The 14884-nt window shown below is 40.2% G+C and overlaps 1 protein-coding gene across 3 annotated transcripts in view; it reads left to right on the top strand.

Moving 5' to 3' along the window:
- Positions 1 to 14884, top strand: part of EPS15L1 (epidermal growth factor receptor pathway substrate 15 like 1) — a 48802-nt gene that overhangs the window by 26979 nt on the left and 6939 nt on the right. For 2 of the 3 annotated variants that reach the window (XM_048287717.1, XM_048287716.1), the window contains one exon: positions 11593 to 11798. The exons of the other annotated variant lie outside the window; for it this stretch is intronic. In XM_048287717.1, the coding sequence (XP_048143674.1) occupies positions 11593 to 11798 (206 nt within the window). The remainder of the gene's footprint in view (positions 1 to 11592; positions 11799 to 14884) is intronic. 3 annotated transcript variants of the gene reach the window in all.

Below are 14884 nucleotides of genomic sequence, written 5' to 3'. Positions count from 1 at the left end.
CAAACCCTTTTTGTGTGGCGTGGATTAGGCACCTTTCAGATCCATATCTTTCCCTTCTTGAATACTGAGATTAAGAGAGGGTATGACAACCATGAGATTATTTAATTAGGGTTGTATCTTGGGTAGAATCTCAGCCTTATACTTGTTTTGTTCATCATAGATAATTTCCTTCTTTCTTACTCTATTTTTGACCAGTCTGTCAAGATCTTTTAGACATTTCAAAGTCCTAATCTGATCCTTGCTTGGTTCAAGAGAAATCTCGTGTTTGTTTCTATGGTGAAATGCTCTATTGAGCGTTTTTTCAGTATAACTATTCAGAGGTTAAGTGCAGAATCTTTAAAGAGAATTGGAGGAAGGTTAATAACTCAGTGAATCCCAACAGAGAATAGCAAGGAGAAGGTGCTCCAGAAGCAGCAAACCTAGATACCAGTGTCCCTCAAAGCTCCACCATGCTGTTTGTCGTGGTTTGAATGCAGCTGAGCGTCAAGCACACGAAATCTGTTATTTTCGTAAGGGGAAAATAAGAAAATATTGAGGAAAACTAGAAAGCTGCGAGGCAAAACAGGTTCAAACTTAAACAGTTGCTGTACAAAGAAAAAGTTTATTACCAACAGAATTAAAAGTAAAAAGAAATAACAAGAAAATTAAAGCAAACCTCCCCTCTCTTCCAGCACCTCCCTCCTTTTACTCAATTCACACAAAGGATAACAGAACATGGGATTTTAGTCAGTGTTGCAGTTCTTGAAAAGTCTCTTTCTTTTGCTTAAGGAAAAAAAGGGTTTCTTCTGCTTCACGTGGTTCCCAAACTGCCACCAACAGCAGACCCGCCTGGAAAGAAACAATCTGCTGTGGTGTAAAACATCTCTTCCATGAAAAATCTCACAGTTCCTTCACACTGCCAGACATGGGCCATTGCATGGGGTTATTAATCTTTTTAAGGATGAGTTATTTTGGCCTGAACACAAAGGCTTTCTTCGCCACAAGTCTCTAAAAGCCTCTCACTGCTTCTCTATAGCCTGGCATAGGCACTCTTTGCAATCTTCACGGGCCACATGTGAATTCTCCATCCCCCCATGTACTTCAAATGGATTAAAGAGACAAACAGTTTGTGATATTACAGTTTCTTACAGTTCAACCCACTCCACTGTTTCATGAAAAGATTCGGAAAATCACCATCTCTGTCCCATACGTGGTTTAAGGTTCTCTTTAGGTTGAGGAAGATCAGCCAAGAAAAAGTTCTTTAGCTCTTCTGACAAGACTCTTCTAATGAAAATCCCCAAGAGAGTGCGTGCATGTTATTTTTCTTCAGGAAGGTATTCATATCCATGAAGTTCCTAATGGACATTAGGTTTCGTAGGGCTTCCCTAGGACTTGGCTGGAGTAATTTGATGTTCACCAGGTGCTACTGGAGAACTTGCAGGTTTCTTTGGAGAGGAGTGGAATGTTTTGTGTATTTATTGGTTATATCTTGAATGATGCTCAAAAAGCACCAAAGAAATTCCAGTGCTTTGTGTAATGAGCTGTGATAAACAGAAAGCAAATAATAGTGAAGTATCTCAACATTCTTAAACAAAGGTGCCCTGTGGCAAGGGTCTACATTCTGCTGCACATTATTTTCTCAAACTCCCCTAAAGTATAGCTGAGTTTTGCAGATTTATAAGTACATTTTATTTTCTGGCAGAAGACTGCCTGTGGTGTTCAGCACTACCAGACTTCTGGTCACTTTATATTTCTTACGCAGCTTCTCAGGGTTTATGGGACTTGTGTGTAATTAACGATAAAAAGTCTGAAAGAACTGGTAGACTGAAACCTGTCAGTTAAAATGGCTCTTGTAAGTTCTCACAGATTAAAAATTATGTTTTCTGCTGTGAGCTGCAGATTGAAATCAGTCAGAGTTCGCTGCTAACTAGTTTCTAGGTAAAAGTTGTTGATTACAGAACGAGAGAAAGAGATTTTTTTTTTTCTTTTTTTTTTTAAAGTACAGGAAGTTGCTGTGTGGGTGTCAGTGATTGGGTTATAAGTAAAATGCTCTAGTGCTTTGATCGTGGGACCTAGTGCTTATGCCCCACCCTTACCACTTCCTTTCAGTGCAGCCCCATGCATTCCACATTGCGGTTATAGCAGCGCTGTTAACCAGTGAGATTAACCACTACTGACAAGCATCTGACACATTACTCTCTATGCTCTGGACTCCTAGTCAGGCCCTTGAGTTCCTGAAGGAAGCAACTCTATATCCTAGGTAGGACGAGCAACACTTGACCCCTCCTAGTACAGAAGGTAGTGCCCTGCCTTACTGATGCTGTGCATTAAGGATGTGAGGAGAAGACACAGGCATTGAACTGTGTGATGCTGTTCCTGCCTTTTGTGGGCCCTTTCAGACACAAGAGTTCCTTCCCCATAAAGTTAGCACCACAACAGGAGTGTGTGACCTGGCTTCCAATGGGACAAGGCACACCAAGTTGTAGGATACAATCAGTTCCCAACGATGCTTTGCATTGTCTTGGGTTTTACCACTGAGTGTTCCTGTAGGCCTCCTTAGGAATGGGAGAGTTAACTCACACAGCCAAATGCCAGAGAGATGGTTTAATGCCTTTAAGGCTGCTGGTGCATTCAGTGACCCGTGCTCCTTATCCACCACTCAGTATTCCTGCATGGTACTAAAATGATGGGATATAGTTGGTATCACCAGGTACTAATTGGCATCCTCCAAACAAATGTTACTGGCCCTGCTCAACTAATGATGGTCCAGGTGCGCATGGTTGCCAGAGAAGCTCAGAGACTTTTTGCCACCAACAAGTTCTTGGATGAATGTGATTCTGCCTTAATCCTGATTCCAGGAGTGATGGATGAAGTACCCAAATTTCCGGATGCATGGAGAACCCTAGAACTGGCAGTAGGTTCAAAATGGCTTCTCGTGCAAAAGTCACCTTAAAGCGTCCAAACTGGCACCCTCTGTGACCCATGACTTGCATTGGCAGCACTCTTACCTTGCTGCAGAAACATGATTCCAAGTTAAGAGAAGTATTTAGAAAGAAACTTGAGCATAGTGGGCAGGCAGTGTTTACTGAGGAGCAGTGGAGGATGCTTGAATCATTCAGAATCACCCAAGACGCAGGGGTCGAGACTCTCAGGAAGAAGAGCTTTTGTGATGAGTCCTCAAGCTCAAGGACCAAAAAAGTATCCACCTCTTGGGTGCCCAGCAGAGGTGGGACATGAACCTGTTGGAGTGAGTCTGCACAAAGCACAAAGATGATCAGAGGGATGGAGCAGCTCTGCTATGAGGAAAGGCTGAGAGAATTGGGATTGTTCAACCTGAAAAGGAAAATCTTTGGGGTGACCTAACTGTGGCACTCCAGTACCTGAAGGGAGCCCACAGGAAAGATGGAAAGAGACTATTTACAAGAGCCTGGAGTGACAGGACAAGGGGGAATGGCGTCACACTGACAGAGAGTAGGGTTAGATGGGATGTTGGAAAGAAATTCTTCCCTGTGAGGGTGGTCAGGCCCTGGCACAGGCTGCCCAGAGAAGCTGTGGCTGCCCCGTCCCTGGCAGTGTCCCAGGCCAGGTTGGACAGGGCTTGGAGCACCCTGGTCTAGTGGAAGGTGTCCCTGCCCGTGGCAGGGGCTGTTACTGGATGAGCTTTAAGGTCCTTCCCACCCAAACCATTCTGGGATTTTGTGATATTAGTGGAAGAACCTTCACCACAGAGCAGTGTGAAACCTTTGACCTCTTCTAAATTTTTATTGCTTGCATATAGTGGTTTTCACCCTTTTAACCTTGAAAGAATGGAAGTCCTAAAAGCACAGGAAGAAAATACGCTTTTCAATTTCAGTGTGCTGCTTTCTTGCAATGATTCTTTAACAAACGCAATTACTTTAACACTCTACCTTTTTTTAGCTTGTGTAAATGTTATAATTTATATTATGTTATTGTATATTAGTGATTAATAGAGGTAGTGAATATTATATTAATAGTGAACTTCTTAAATGCTTAATGCACTTAAAAAATTCCATTTTTCATTGGGGTGCTAATATAGAAATAGCAGAAAAATACAATGTAACTTGGAATGTATAGAATCATAGAATCTCAGACTCATTCGTGTTGGAAGGGGCATTAAAGACCATCCAGTTCTAACCACCCCTGCCTCGGGCAGGAACACCTTCCACTAGACCAGGTTGTTTCAAACCGCATCCAAACTGGCCTTGAACAGTTCCAGGGATGAGCACTCCACAACCACTCTGAGTAAATTTAAAGGAATAACATATTGAATTCATCCTATATAAGAAATAAATTAGTGGAGTTATTTAGCTGCTATTTGAAATACAGGTATTAAAATAATTTACATTGGTAAATTACTATTCCAGACTGCACATGGGGAGTTTGTCAAAAAACTTCAGCTTTGTTTTGTGATCCATTTATTTTTTGTAGCTCTGGTCTGTGATGGCAACTGAATATTGGCATTTCAGAGGTTAGTGGTTAACACCTCTGTGTTAACTTTTTTGAGTTAAGGGCTTCAGTTCTGTTCTCACGGTGTTTTTATTACTTTTTATGGTTTTGAAATGTTAAAGTATTGGAAAAATATAGGTGACAGTAGCCTGCTGTGGGTTAGGAAGCATGACTCTGGTCCCTCAGAGAGGCCTGGTCCTGTGGAGCTCCAGACCTCAGTGCAAGCACAAAGGTCTGCACAGTGTTTAATATGAGTGACTAGAAATTATTACAAAATAATAGTAATGGTGTTACTGATAATGAATTTAATCAGTCAAGGTATTAGGGTTCAGTATTTCACCAAATCACTAATTGCAAGACTGCTAGGTGTATTTTGTTGTTCTACCAACAAAGACAGAAAAGGCTGATTTAAGCAAAATCTGACTGATCAACTCCCGTTTTTTCATCTTGCCAATTGGTTGATAAACGATATCTGAACCTGTTGGTGGCTTAAAAAAATAAAAAGGGGCAGGGGTTTAAGAGCTTAACAGGTCTTCAGGATCTTAATATTGTGTTTATTGAACCAATTGAAAACTTACAGCTGCGCTGGATGCTGTAATCCATCATCTACAGAAACACTAATTCCCTAATTTGGGGTGGCCATGCTTTGCCTATTCTTAGAAGTGTGGTTGCAGAAGGTTGTTGTCAGCCCCAGGGAAGCTAGAAGTGCAAGAAAAATTACCAGCCAAGTCCCAGAACATCTTTCTGTTCTGTTCCTGTGGTGCAGGGAGCTTGCAAGGAAAATTGCAGATAGATTGGCCCACTCAAGTGCTCACGGTTATGGAGGGATCCTGAAAGAGCGTCTTCTGCTGGCACTTTGACCTCAGTGCTGTAGTGAGTAGATACCCAGATAATCACCCATATGCAGACATATTCCAGGTTTCCCTGGACCAGGATTGTCCAACTGAAAGTTTTAGATTCACTCTTTGGAGGTGTCTTTTGTACCCCTGGGACCATTTCAGAAGCCTCTTGCTCCTTCTGTGTGTAACAGCTGCTGGCCCAGCTCAGGGCAGTGCAGGCAATGTTTGTGCAGCTTCTGCTGCTCCCTTCCTTTGTGTTTGATGCTTCCTCCTCCTTCATGTCAACGATAAATATAGTTCTTTTTTGTATGTGTCACTTCTCTAAATTTAAGGCATTTTATGGTTTGACTGTTTTTGCAATTTTAGACTTATTTTTCATCTTTAAGGCAGCCCCAGAGCACTGTCAGTGCACATTGACCTCATGCTGACACTTTCCAGTGAGGTAAAGAAGGCTTAGATCTTTCTTTGCTGCTTTTTGAGTCGGACATATAAATGGGTTTTAGTAGTTCGTTTGCCTAAGATGTGTCTTCAGTGTCTCACTAGACCAAAATTAAGATTTTACAATTTGTTTGGTATCTTGCTTAAAAATGCAGCCAAAGTCTGAATGCTTAGTCTTGTACATTTACTGAACTCAGTTCTTGAAAGAAAGTGATGCCTTGTGAATACTTAGTGTTTAAACACATTACATTTTTGTGGACCTTTGTTTTTTGATTTGCACCATGTACAGTGTCCCCATGTAGAAATTTGCTCTATGTATTTAGTTAGATAAATTTTAAAAGAAAGAAGCCATGTTAGGTATAATGGATGTCATCAGGAGTTAGCAACAAAAGAAAGGATTGTGTTAATCAGCAAAAAATAATGTAAAATAATTCCCTTGATTTAATTTAGATTTAACTCTAAATTATGTAGATTCATTGAAGTTGTGGGGATCAATCATTTGGTCTAGAGCAGGGTGTACAGAGTTCTGTTCTTTACTCATTGTGAGATCACAGGAGTGTTGGGATGTTTACTTCTGCGTGATACCACACACCTGTTTCCTTAGAACTTTTTAAGCACCCAGAGTTATTAACAAGTACCATGGTGCCTGTTTACCTTTATTTTTTTCTCCTCATCTGCAGCCAAGAGTGAGAAAATCAGCCTCAAAGTTGTGACTGACAGGAAAAGTGTTTTTATTTTTCATGCCTTCTAGAAGACCTGACAGTTGCAGTAGAACACAGGCATCCCTTGTTGTGTAGGATAAGTGACTCATGGGTGGAGCACCTGCCTGGCCACAAGCTAAAAATTCCATTCACGCTTTGATTCTCTTGTTTATGCTGACCTCTCACAGTAAAGATATCTCAGTACTGATGGTTGAAAGAGGTTGTTCAGAAGCCGTTTCAGAGCAGATTGTTGGGCTGAACATGTAACGATTTCTCACCTTTCAAGAAGTTTGTAGATTGTCAGAATATTTCTCTTAAGCAAAAGTTTTCAGTGAACTCAAGGTGCAAACTTTGCAAATATTAAGCAAAAACAGTTCTGAGGGGATTTTGCATGGGAAAACTTCTCCCTTCTGTTACTAAAAACATGTTGTGATTTTTTGCAAAGAACATTATCATCAAATAGTTGAGTTTGAAATACAGCGCAGAAATAGCCCCTGTTGAAGACAAAGACCTCTGGGTATTCTATAGAAAATTTGGTTTAATGTAACTAACCTTCAGGCACAGTTTGAAAACTAGTAATCATTTTTCTGTGAGTTTGTAAAGTTCAGTTTATGAAGGTTTTACGCTGCATCGCTGGAGGAGCTGAATAATCCTAACGGGATGGTGGAAAACATGCTGAGTAAGTTGGGAATTAGGTGTGAATTTGGTAAACTGCCAAGAGAAAGATGTGCTGGGAGGCACCTGACACTTCTTCTGCCACGTGAAAGACAGGAGAGGTGGAAACCCTGGGATTGTATGTTCAGGTATAATCACAGGTATGGACTTAACTCACCCTATCACTCCTTACCCTCTGCAGCACAACTCTGACTTCTTAAAGGATATTTTTCAGTTTAGAAAGTTTCCTGGAAAGGAGCCCTTGTTTAGTGAAAGTTTAAAGTTGTGTCATTTCCACTCTGTCCTGTTTGCCCATGAGCCTGATCCATCCAGGCTTCAAAGGCAGGAAAAATGCTGCTTCTCATCATTCAGCAAGATCCTCCTCTGTGCAGAAAGTTGGGCCCAGCATTGAAGCATAGAATATTGAGACAACTCTAAATGGTTCACTTCGTTGTCAATATCTTGTAATTCAGTAAGACAAATTTTGTGCTTGCATTCTACCAGTGAGGTTGTATTAGCTTTGAAATATAGATCTCAGCCCTCCAAACTCAAGTTTGCTGTGGGGTATGAAATTAGATAAGCCCTTTGTATGGGTGGAGCTCACTCTAAGTAACAGCACTTGCTGTGGTAAACCATTTTGTTCATCATCTCTTTTTGCTGAAGTGAGTCCTCGGTGTGGTTTGGGTGCACCACTTGGGTAACTGCTGAAACTGCTGTGGTTTCAGAATAGGACCTGTTTTGCTTTTTTCTGAACTTTTTTCCCCTGCAACTATTAGCAGAAAAATCGAATAAGGGTTAAAACTGTTTGCCTGCCATACCTCAGAATGATGAGCGGAGTCATGTAAAAATACAACATTTTCCAGCAAATGGAAGATTAACGCAATCTCAGTTATGACTACATTTTGCAGTATTACAATTTTGCCAATGTCCTTCAGTACAGCTGGTAACCTTTTAATGTGGTTTGGGTACTTTTGCTTTACATTGTAGAAATCCTGTACCCACGTTTTTGACCCACTAAACACGGGACTACAAAAAGCCCTGTGTACTTAAGTGGGAGACTTGCTGTAAGTCAGCAAAGACATCAGAAAGATAATTCTGGTGTTTTTATTACTAATTTATGGCTAGTAAATGTGTAAATTCGAACATCTGACTGAACCAAACAAACTCTGCCAAGACCATGTTTGGTCTTCTCAAGACCACGTTTGCAGAGTGTGGCAGAATGAAGCAAACCATAAGCTATGTACAAAGGGCACTAAAAGACTGATTTGGACTTGGATGGTCCTCGTGGATCTCCTCCAGCTCGGGAGGTTCTGTGATTCTAGGGGCTCATTGAGGACTCTTTTGAGTGCTGAGGTTGGTGTATTTAGAGTAGGTGCTGCCCTTAAAATGGCTCTGCAAAAGATAAACTTGATTGCATAAGGGTTTCCTTCTCACTTTTTTAAAATTTTTTCAAAATAGAAAAATTATCACCCTATTCTATTCTTTAACATCAAAAAATCTGAAGAAAATGGCACTCAGGGTGTAAAATGAAAGCTTTCAGTATCATTAGCAATAACTCTCATTACAGGGTGGCATTTCCTCTACAGCAAAGTGATTCGTTGTGATCTTTTGTGAAGATGAAGCACAAGAAACCCCGATGCTCTGTGCAGGTTCAAAACCACCTGGGGCTTTGTGCAAAACCTTAAGCAGGCCACCCAGAAAAACCAGGCTTGCTGAACAAATACGTTGCAAACCCGGCATTTGTGTTAACAGTCACCAATTCCACAAAGTGGTTTCGCTAGCAGAAGATTTAACCTAAGAAAAGGGCAGCTTTAAAATGGGTCAGTTTTGCCTCCATCAATCCAAATTGGTTTTGGGTGATACAGGGTGAGGTATGAGGGGGAATTTCCTTGCTGGTAACTGGCAATAGAGGAAGGAGAAATAATGGAGAGGGCTCTTGTTTTGCCTTGACCAGAAATTGGAAATGCAGATACTTTAATTCTCAGTTTGGATGGAGCTTGGAGCAACCTGGTCTAGTGGAAGATGTCGCTGCCCAAGGCAGGGGGTTAGAACTGGATGAGCCTTAAGGTACCTTCCAACCCAAACCATTTTGGGATTCTATGACTCTAATTTAAAACAAGTTAAAATAAGTTGCTCTTTCATGTGGAGAATTACATACAAAATGCTGAGTTGCTCATCCCTTGCCAGGTTTGTATGTCCCCTGGCATGGGATGGCTGTGGCAGTGTTGAGATCTGAAGGCCATGGGGATGGGCAGGATGGGAGTGCAACACTCCGTTCCAGAGAGCAGAACGTGGCCTCTGGAAAGGCAAGTGGGGGTGAGGGAGGGTCCATGCGTGGGAGGAGAAGAATTTCCTGTATGTTGTGTCACTTCCTTCCATGAAGGACAAAGCACTGGCCTGATCTGCTTCTTTAGGAGTCACACAGGTGGTTTCCACCATGGGGATCTGTGTACCTGTGTCACATACGTTATCCAGGATGCAGCATGTACTGAACCATGGAAAAGAGTACTGGGATGAGCTTTAAGAGATCTCCTTCATCTTCCAGCTTCAAGGCAGCTGAACCTGTGTTGTTTCTAGGAACTTTCTCAAACCTCATGGATGTGTTGATGAAATGGCTCTCCAGAGCAATGGTTGTGGCCCCAAGGCTACCAGAGCTCAAGGAGCATGTGGACAACGCTCTCAGGCGCAGGGCGGGACTGTTGTGGTGCCTGTGCAGGGCCAGGGGTTGGACTGGATGATCCGCGTGGGTCACTTCCAACTCAGGATGTTCTATGATTCTATGAATGTGATAAGTTCCCTGGGCAGTCTGGAGTATCCTTAAGTTTTAAAAATGCTGTGGATTGTCTGATGTGAATCTCTTTTGGTCAGGTCTAAATCCATTCACCTTTTTCCTGATGGAAGACTTGCAGGACTATGATCAGGTTCCCCTCAAAACTCAGGTTCCCCTCAGGACTAAACAAATCCAGTTCTGTCTCTTACTGCATGTGCCTTGTTTTCCATGTCTCTGCTTGCTTGTGCAGCTGGGGGCTTCCTTGCTTCCCACTTTCTCTGCAGCTCGATGCCTGCCAGTGGTGCCTGTATTGCATCAGAGTCTGATGTTGACACTGCACTAATGAGAGTCTGCGGGATTTCCTCAGCTCCCTGTAAACCTGATGCCCTCAGTTCCCTGTGTACCCAACTCCTTCAGCTCCCTGTCCATGTGCCTCTGACTTTGGGGAATAGAGGCCAGCTGAGTACAAGGGAGGATGGCCTTTTGGCTGGCCCTGGGGTAGGAGAGGCTGAGCTGGGATTTACTGGAAGTTGCTGGATAGGTCATTTACTTAGTGCAAGTTTGCTAATCTTTATTTCCCTTTGATGAAAGTATTTCCACAGATCTGAGCATATTTTATGACATTCATGAGCATGTATCAAAGTACTTTCTGAAAAGCTCCCAGGCTATGACTTAGATGTGCCAAGTACACTCTGAAATTTGGGGGTTGATCCCATTTCTCTGTGCTTTCCTAGTATGTGTATCATAATGGGAATAAATTATAAGATTCCTATTAAATTAAAGAATTGGACGTTTCGAAACAGATAGCTCTATTACTGCAAATAATGTATGGAATTCAGGTTATTATGCAGGAAGTTGTAAGTATTTGTTTATTTTAAGAAGGTTTCTAGATTTTCCTTTTTCAAGTACGCATTGCAATCAACAATGTTCATCCAAGGAGTATTTTCCCTGGAAGCTGGATGAGTACTTGTCAGGAGCAATCTTTTTTTTGGGGGGGAGGGGAGAAATACATTTATCTGTTTAATTATTCGACCTCACAAAATAGTCTTTTGGCAAGGGGAATTAAAAACTAACCATTGAGGCTTTAATTGCAATGTATGAAGTATACACATATTATTTATGAGCATACACAATAATTCCTGTGATTTCATTTGTTGTTGGGGTGGAATATAAGAGCAGTCACCTACAAAAGGTGGGTTGTGGAGCAAACACCCCAGAGCAAAGTGATTTCTAATCAGCCTCTTTTTCTTTGCATATATGGTGGTAGAAGGATAAACGGTTCCAGGAAAAAACGTAGAATGCAGGCATTCTGTAAAGTGATGGCTAAGTTACTCTTAGTTAATCCTATTTAACATGACTTATCTTTAGTGATACATGTTTTTACGTATTTTGTCTTCTGTATAATACCAAACTTGAAATATCTCTAATCCTGGAAAATCAAAGTCATACTTGTCAAATTTTTCTGACCAAATGTCTTTAAAATGGGTTTCATCATTTAAAATCTTGATGGTATTAATATTTTGGTATGTATGAGATAAATAAATCCATTTAAATAAAACAACTGTTTTAGATTATTTGCATTGGGAAATGAATACCATTATATTTGGTTAAATTTTCACCCACCCCAGGAAGGATGGATGATGCTAAAGTGTATCAGCACAGTTTCCGATTTCAGGGCTTTGCATTGTCCATGGTAAGTAACTTCTCTTTTTCTCCTTTTGTTTTTTTTTCCTAAACTTTCCAGGTAAAAGTACTCCTGTAAGCCACCTTGGGTCTGCAGATTTTTCCAAGCCCCATGATCCATTCCAGCCATTTGGGGCTGGCAGCAGTGACCTGTTTCAAAGTAAAAAGGGGTTTGGGGACCCATTTAGTGGAAAAGATCCATTTGCTCCCTCCTCTTCAAGTAAAACTTCTAAAGACTCTTCCTTGGGGTTTGCAGACTTCAGCTCTGTAAGTTAAGTTCCTTGTCTCTGAGCAAACCACTTTCTGCTCTGCTTGCAGCAATCTCTGTTGGGTTTTTGTCTTACCTGCAAACCTACTGTTCCCTGGCTTCTGTCTCTCAGTACCTTCATGCTGTCCTCATTGTTTTTGTATTAATATTTCTGTAATAAAAAGGCGTTATTTCAATAAAAAAGAAGTTTCCTACTAAATTTTCAAGGGTTTACTTGCATTTAAGTTATTTTAGTACAGTGTGCCTTTACTCTCAAATTCTTTGTAGCAGAATCTGTGTATTGTTTTTGTTGCATGGAGGCTATTTTGTAAACGGATTTTTGGGAGCCAATGATGTAAAGACTCAAAAACAATTGATGAAAACGTTTCTATAGCAATTTCACCATATCCTGAGAAGCAAATCCTTAAAGGGAAAGTTTCTAAAAAGTACTTGTAACTGTTTGTGGAGAAAGTTCTGACAAATTTGTTGCGATGTTTGCTGTATATGATGGAATGTGGTCATAGAGAGACACAGATGAGAGAGAGATTGAAAATTTAGCTGTTGAATTTTGTTCCTGTTACTGATGTTGTAGAAAAGACAAAGAAAACAAAATGGTTTTGTAGAACCAAGATAGAAAGGTCCACACTGCACTCCAAAAGACAGTCCCAGAAAGTTTGAAAACAAAGCCAGGTCCCCATTCATTGAAAATGTCGGGGTTTCCAAAGCCTTTGGTTTTAGTGCTGAAATTGGGAACCGTGGTAAATGCAGTGGTGGTGTGGTTCTTATTGCTTCCATAAGTGGATAGAATCTGTTCCATCCCCAGCCTCAGGCTTCTTCCTCCTTTCACATGTTTTTGTTCTCTCATGTTGCCACGCAGTGAAGTTGCGAACTTAATCTGTTCCTTAACTCTGCTGGACACAGGTCAGCGTTCAACAAGGGGAGATATTTAAGCTGAATCTTTCAGGTTGTTTCTTTTAAATGTTTTCAGGGTTTTTTTCCTGGTTATTATTTAATATTAAATGTGTATCACTTTCCTATTTGATATTGTTAGCTGAGGTCATCTGTGCAGACTTTAGTTGGCCTCAGGGCTTTAATTTATCACTTTCGAAACGTCCAGGTTCAAGATTTGATGTATGTTTGACCACAGCTAGTTGGATTTGCACAGTTAAATTCTGATTGTATACAAATTGGTGACATTCTTAATAAAAATAAGACACGAAACCTGCTTTATCTGAAGTTTCTTCAACAACATCTAATTTCTTCCTGCAGTGAAAGACAAATGATGGAATGGAGTGACCGTTACCCAGTTATTGTCATCTTACTTTCCAGACTGTATTTCTTAAGTTAAAATGTGGTTTACTCTGAGTGATTGTATCAAATGATTAACTGAAATCTATGATCCCAATCCTGGTGGGTGCTCCAGGGTCACATTTGCTGTGCCATCAGGTTTTCACCTCAGATTAACTTTAGAAGATAAGGAAAAGTAGGAAAAATGAGATAATGAGCAGTAGTCACTTAACGATTCCTGTTAAATGGCATTTCATCAAATGAAATAAATTTTAAAATCAGTTTTCTGAATTAATTTCTCCTCCTGTAAGAAAAAAAGAAGTATTGACTGAATTTGGCTGAAAAGACAGAGATTTGATCCCTTTTCTCTTCAATTTATGGGGGTTTTTCCTTTCCTATAATGCAATTTTGCTGCTACACTTGACAATTCTTAATCCTTCTGTGTGATGTTTTAAATGTACCAGTTACCTTGAAGTCATTGAGAATACTGTGCTTCTCTTTGCCTCTTGGCTGGGAAACTTTGTTCATAATGGAAATGAAAATCAGTTTTACTTACAGAAGGTTTTTGACATCTACTTCGAATCCATGGAATCTGAGAACAGAGTCATGTAGGACTGAATAATCAGATAACCTGATTTAATTGAAATCCTTGACTGTTGCAAGAAAGAACATGAGAACCTTCATTATATTTTAGTAGGAAAATCTGGTGCTTTTTTGACACACTGTTCCATTCATGCACCCAGAGTTTACGTATGTTTTCATTGCATTCTTAACTTTGTTGCTGTCATTAAATACGATTCATTGGAACAAAACAAAGTCTTTTGGTAGCTCAGATTTCAGGTATCTCTGGGTTCCAGCTGCAGTTTACGGAACAACAAGAAAAATCACTTTTTTGCCAACAGAAAGTGTTTAAGTTTCCAAGAAACAGAACACTTAGAACTAAGCTTTTTGTCTCCATACAAGCTGGTAATTCAGTACACACAAGTCAGTGGAGCTTTTTGTGATTTGATTCATCTTGCTGCAGTCCGCTGGTTTCCTCATCTATGCCTTGGGTCTGTACTTCTGAAAAAGAAAAGAAAAAGAGGGGTTTAATGCAGTTACACATGTGACACATTTATAGACTTGGTGAAACCTGGACATATGCAAAAAAAATGTTATTGTATTAAATTACCTGTAAATTACCTTTTTATAGACAATCCGTGCAAGAATCTGTGGCATTAATTAACTGTTCTATATTTATTTCACTACTCAATGGTGAGAGTTATCGCCTGAAAATTGTACTTTGTGCCAATGACTTGTAATAAGGCACATCCAGATTTGTTTCCAATGAATCACTGGCCTATTTTTCCTTTTTTTTTCCTCACTCAGCACTTTTAACCACAAAAATATAACTTGTGTCCCATAAACAAGTTATAATTGGGGCTCTCATAAACTTTGGAAGCCTTATCCTAGAATGGAAGCTATAGAAGTAAAACTGGTTTATCAACATTAAAAAAACATCCCAGATGGTTTGACCAAAGCTTCTTGTATTTCTGAAGATAGTAACTGTTAATTCTCCATCCCAGCTGTAGGATCTACCTGAATTCCTGGACTAAGTGGAGAATTCCTGCTTCTGTTTGAATCTGTCTTTACCTTGAAAAAAATAATCTATTTAAAATTTAGTGAGCTTTTCAATCTTGCCTATCAGCTGACATTATTTAAATGAGGAATTGTAATAGGGTCTCTCCATTTTAAAAGGAAAATACCAAAAGGTGTTACACTTCTGCTGTATTCTAGTAATATCCAAATGCGAAGATTCTCATCTAAATTTTTATAGCAA

This window comes from Corvus hawaiiensis, chromosome 28, assembly GCF_020740725.1.
Source record: "Corvus hawaiiensis isolate bCorHaw1 chromosome 28, bCorHaw1.pri.cur, whole genome shotgun sequence".
NCBI lineage: Eukaryota > Metazoa > Chordata > Aves > Passeriformes > Corvidae > Corvus > Corvus hawaiiensis.
Note: the sequence above shows the minus strand (reverse complement) of the source record. Positions and strands in the feature narration are given on the sequence as shown.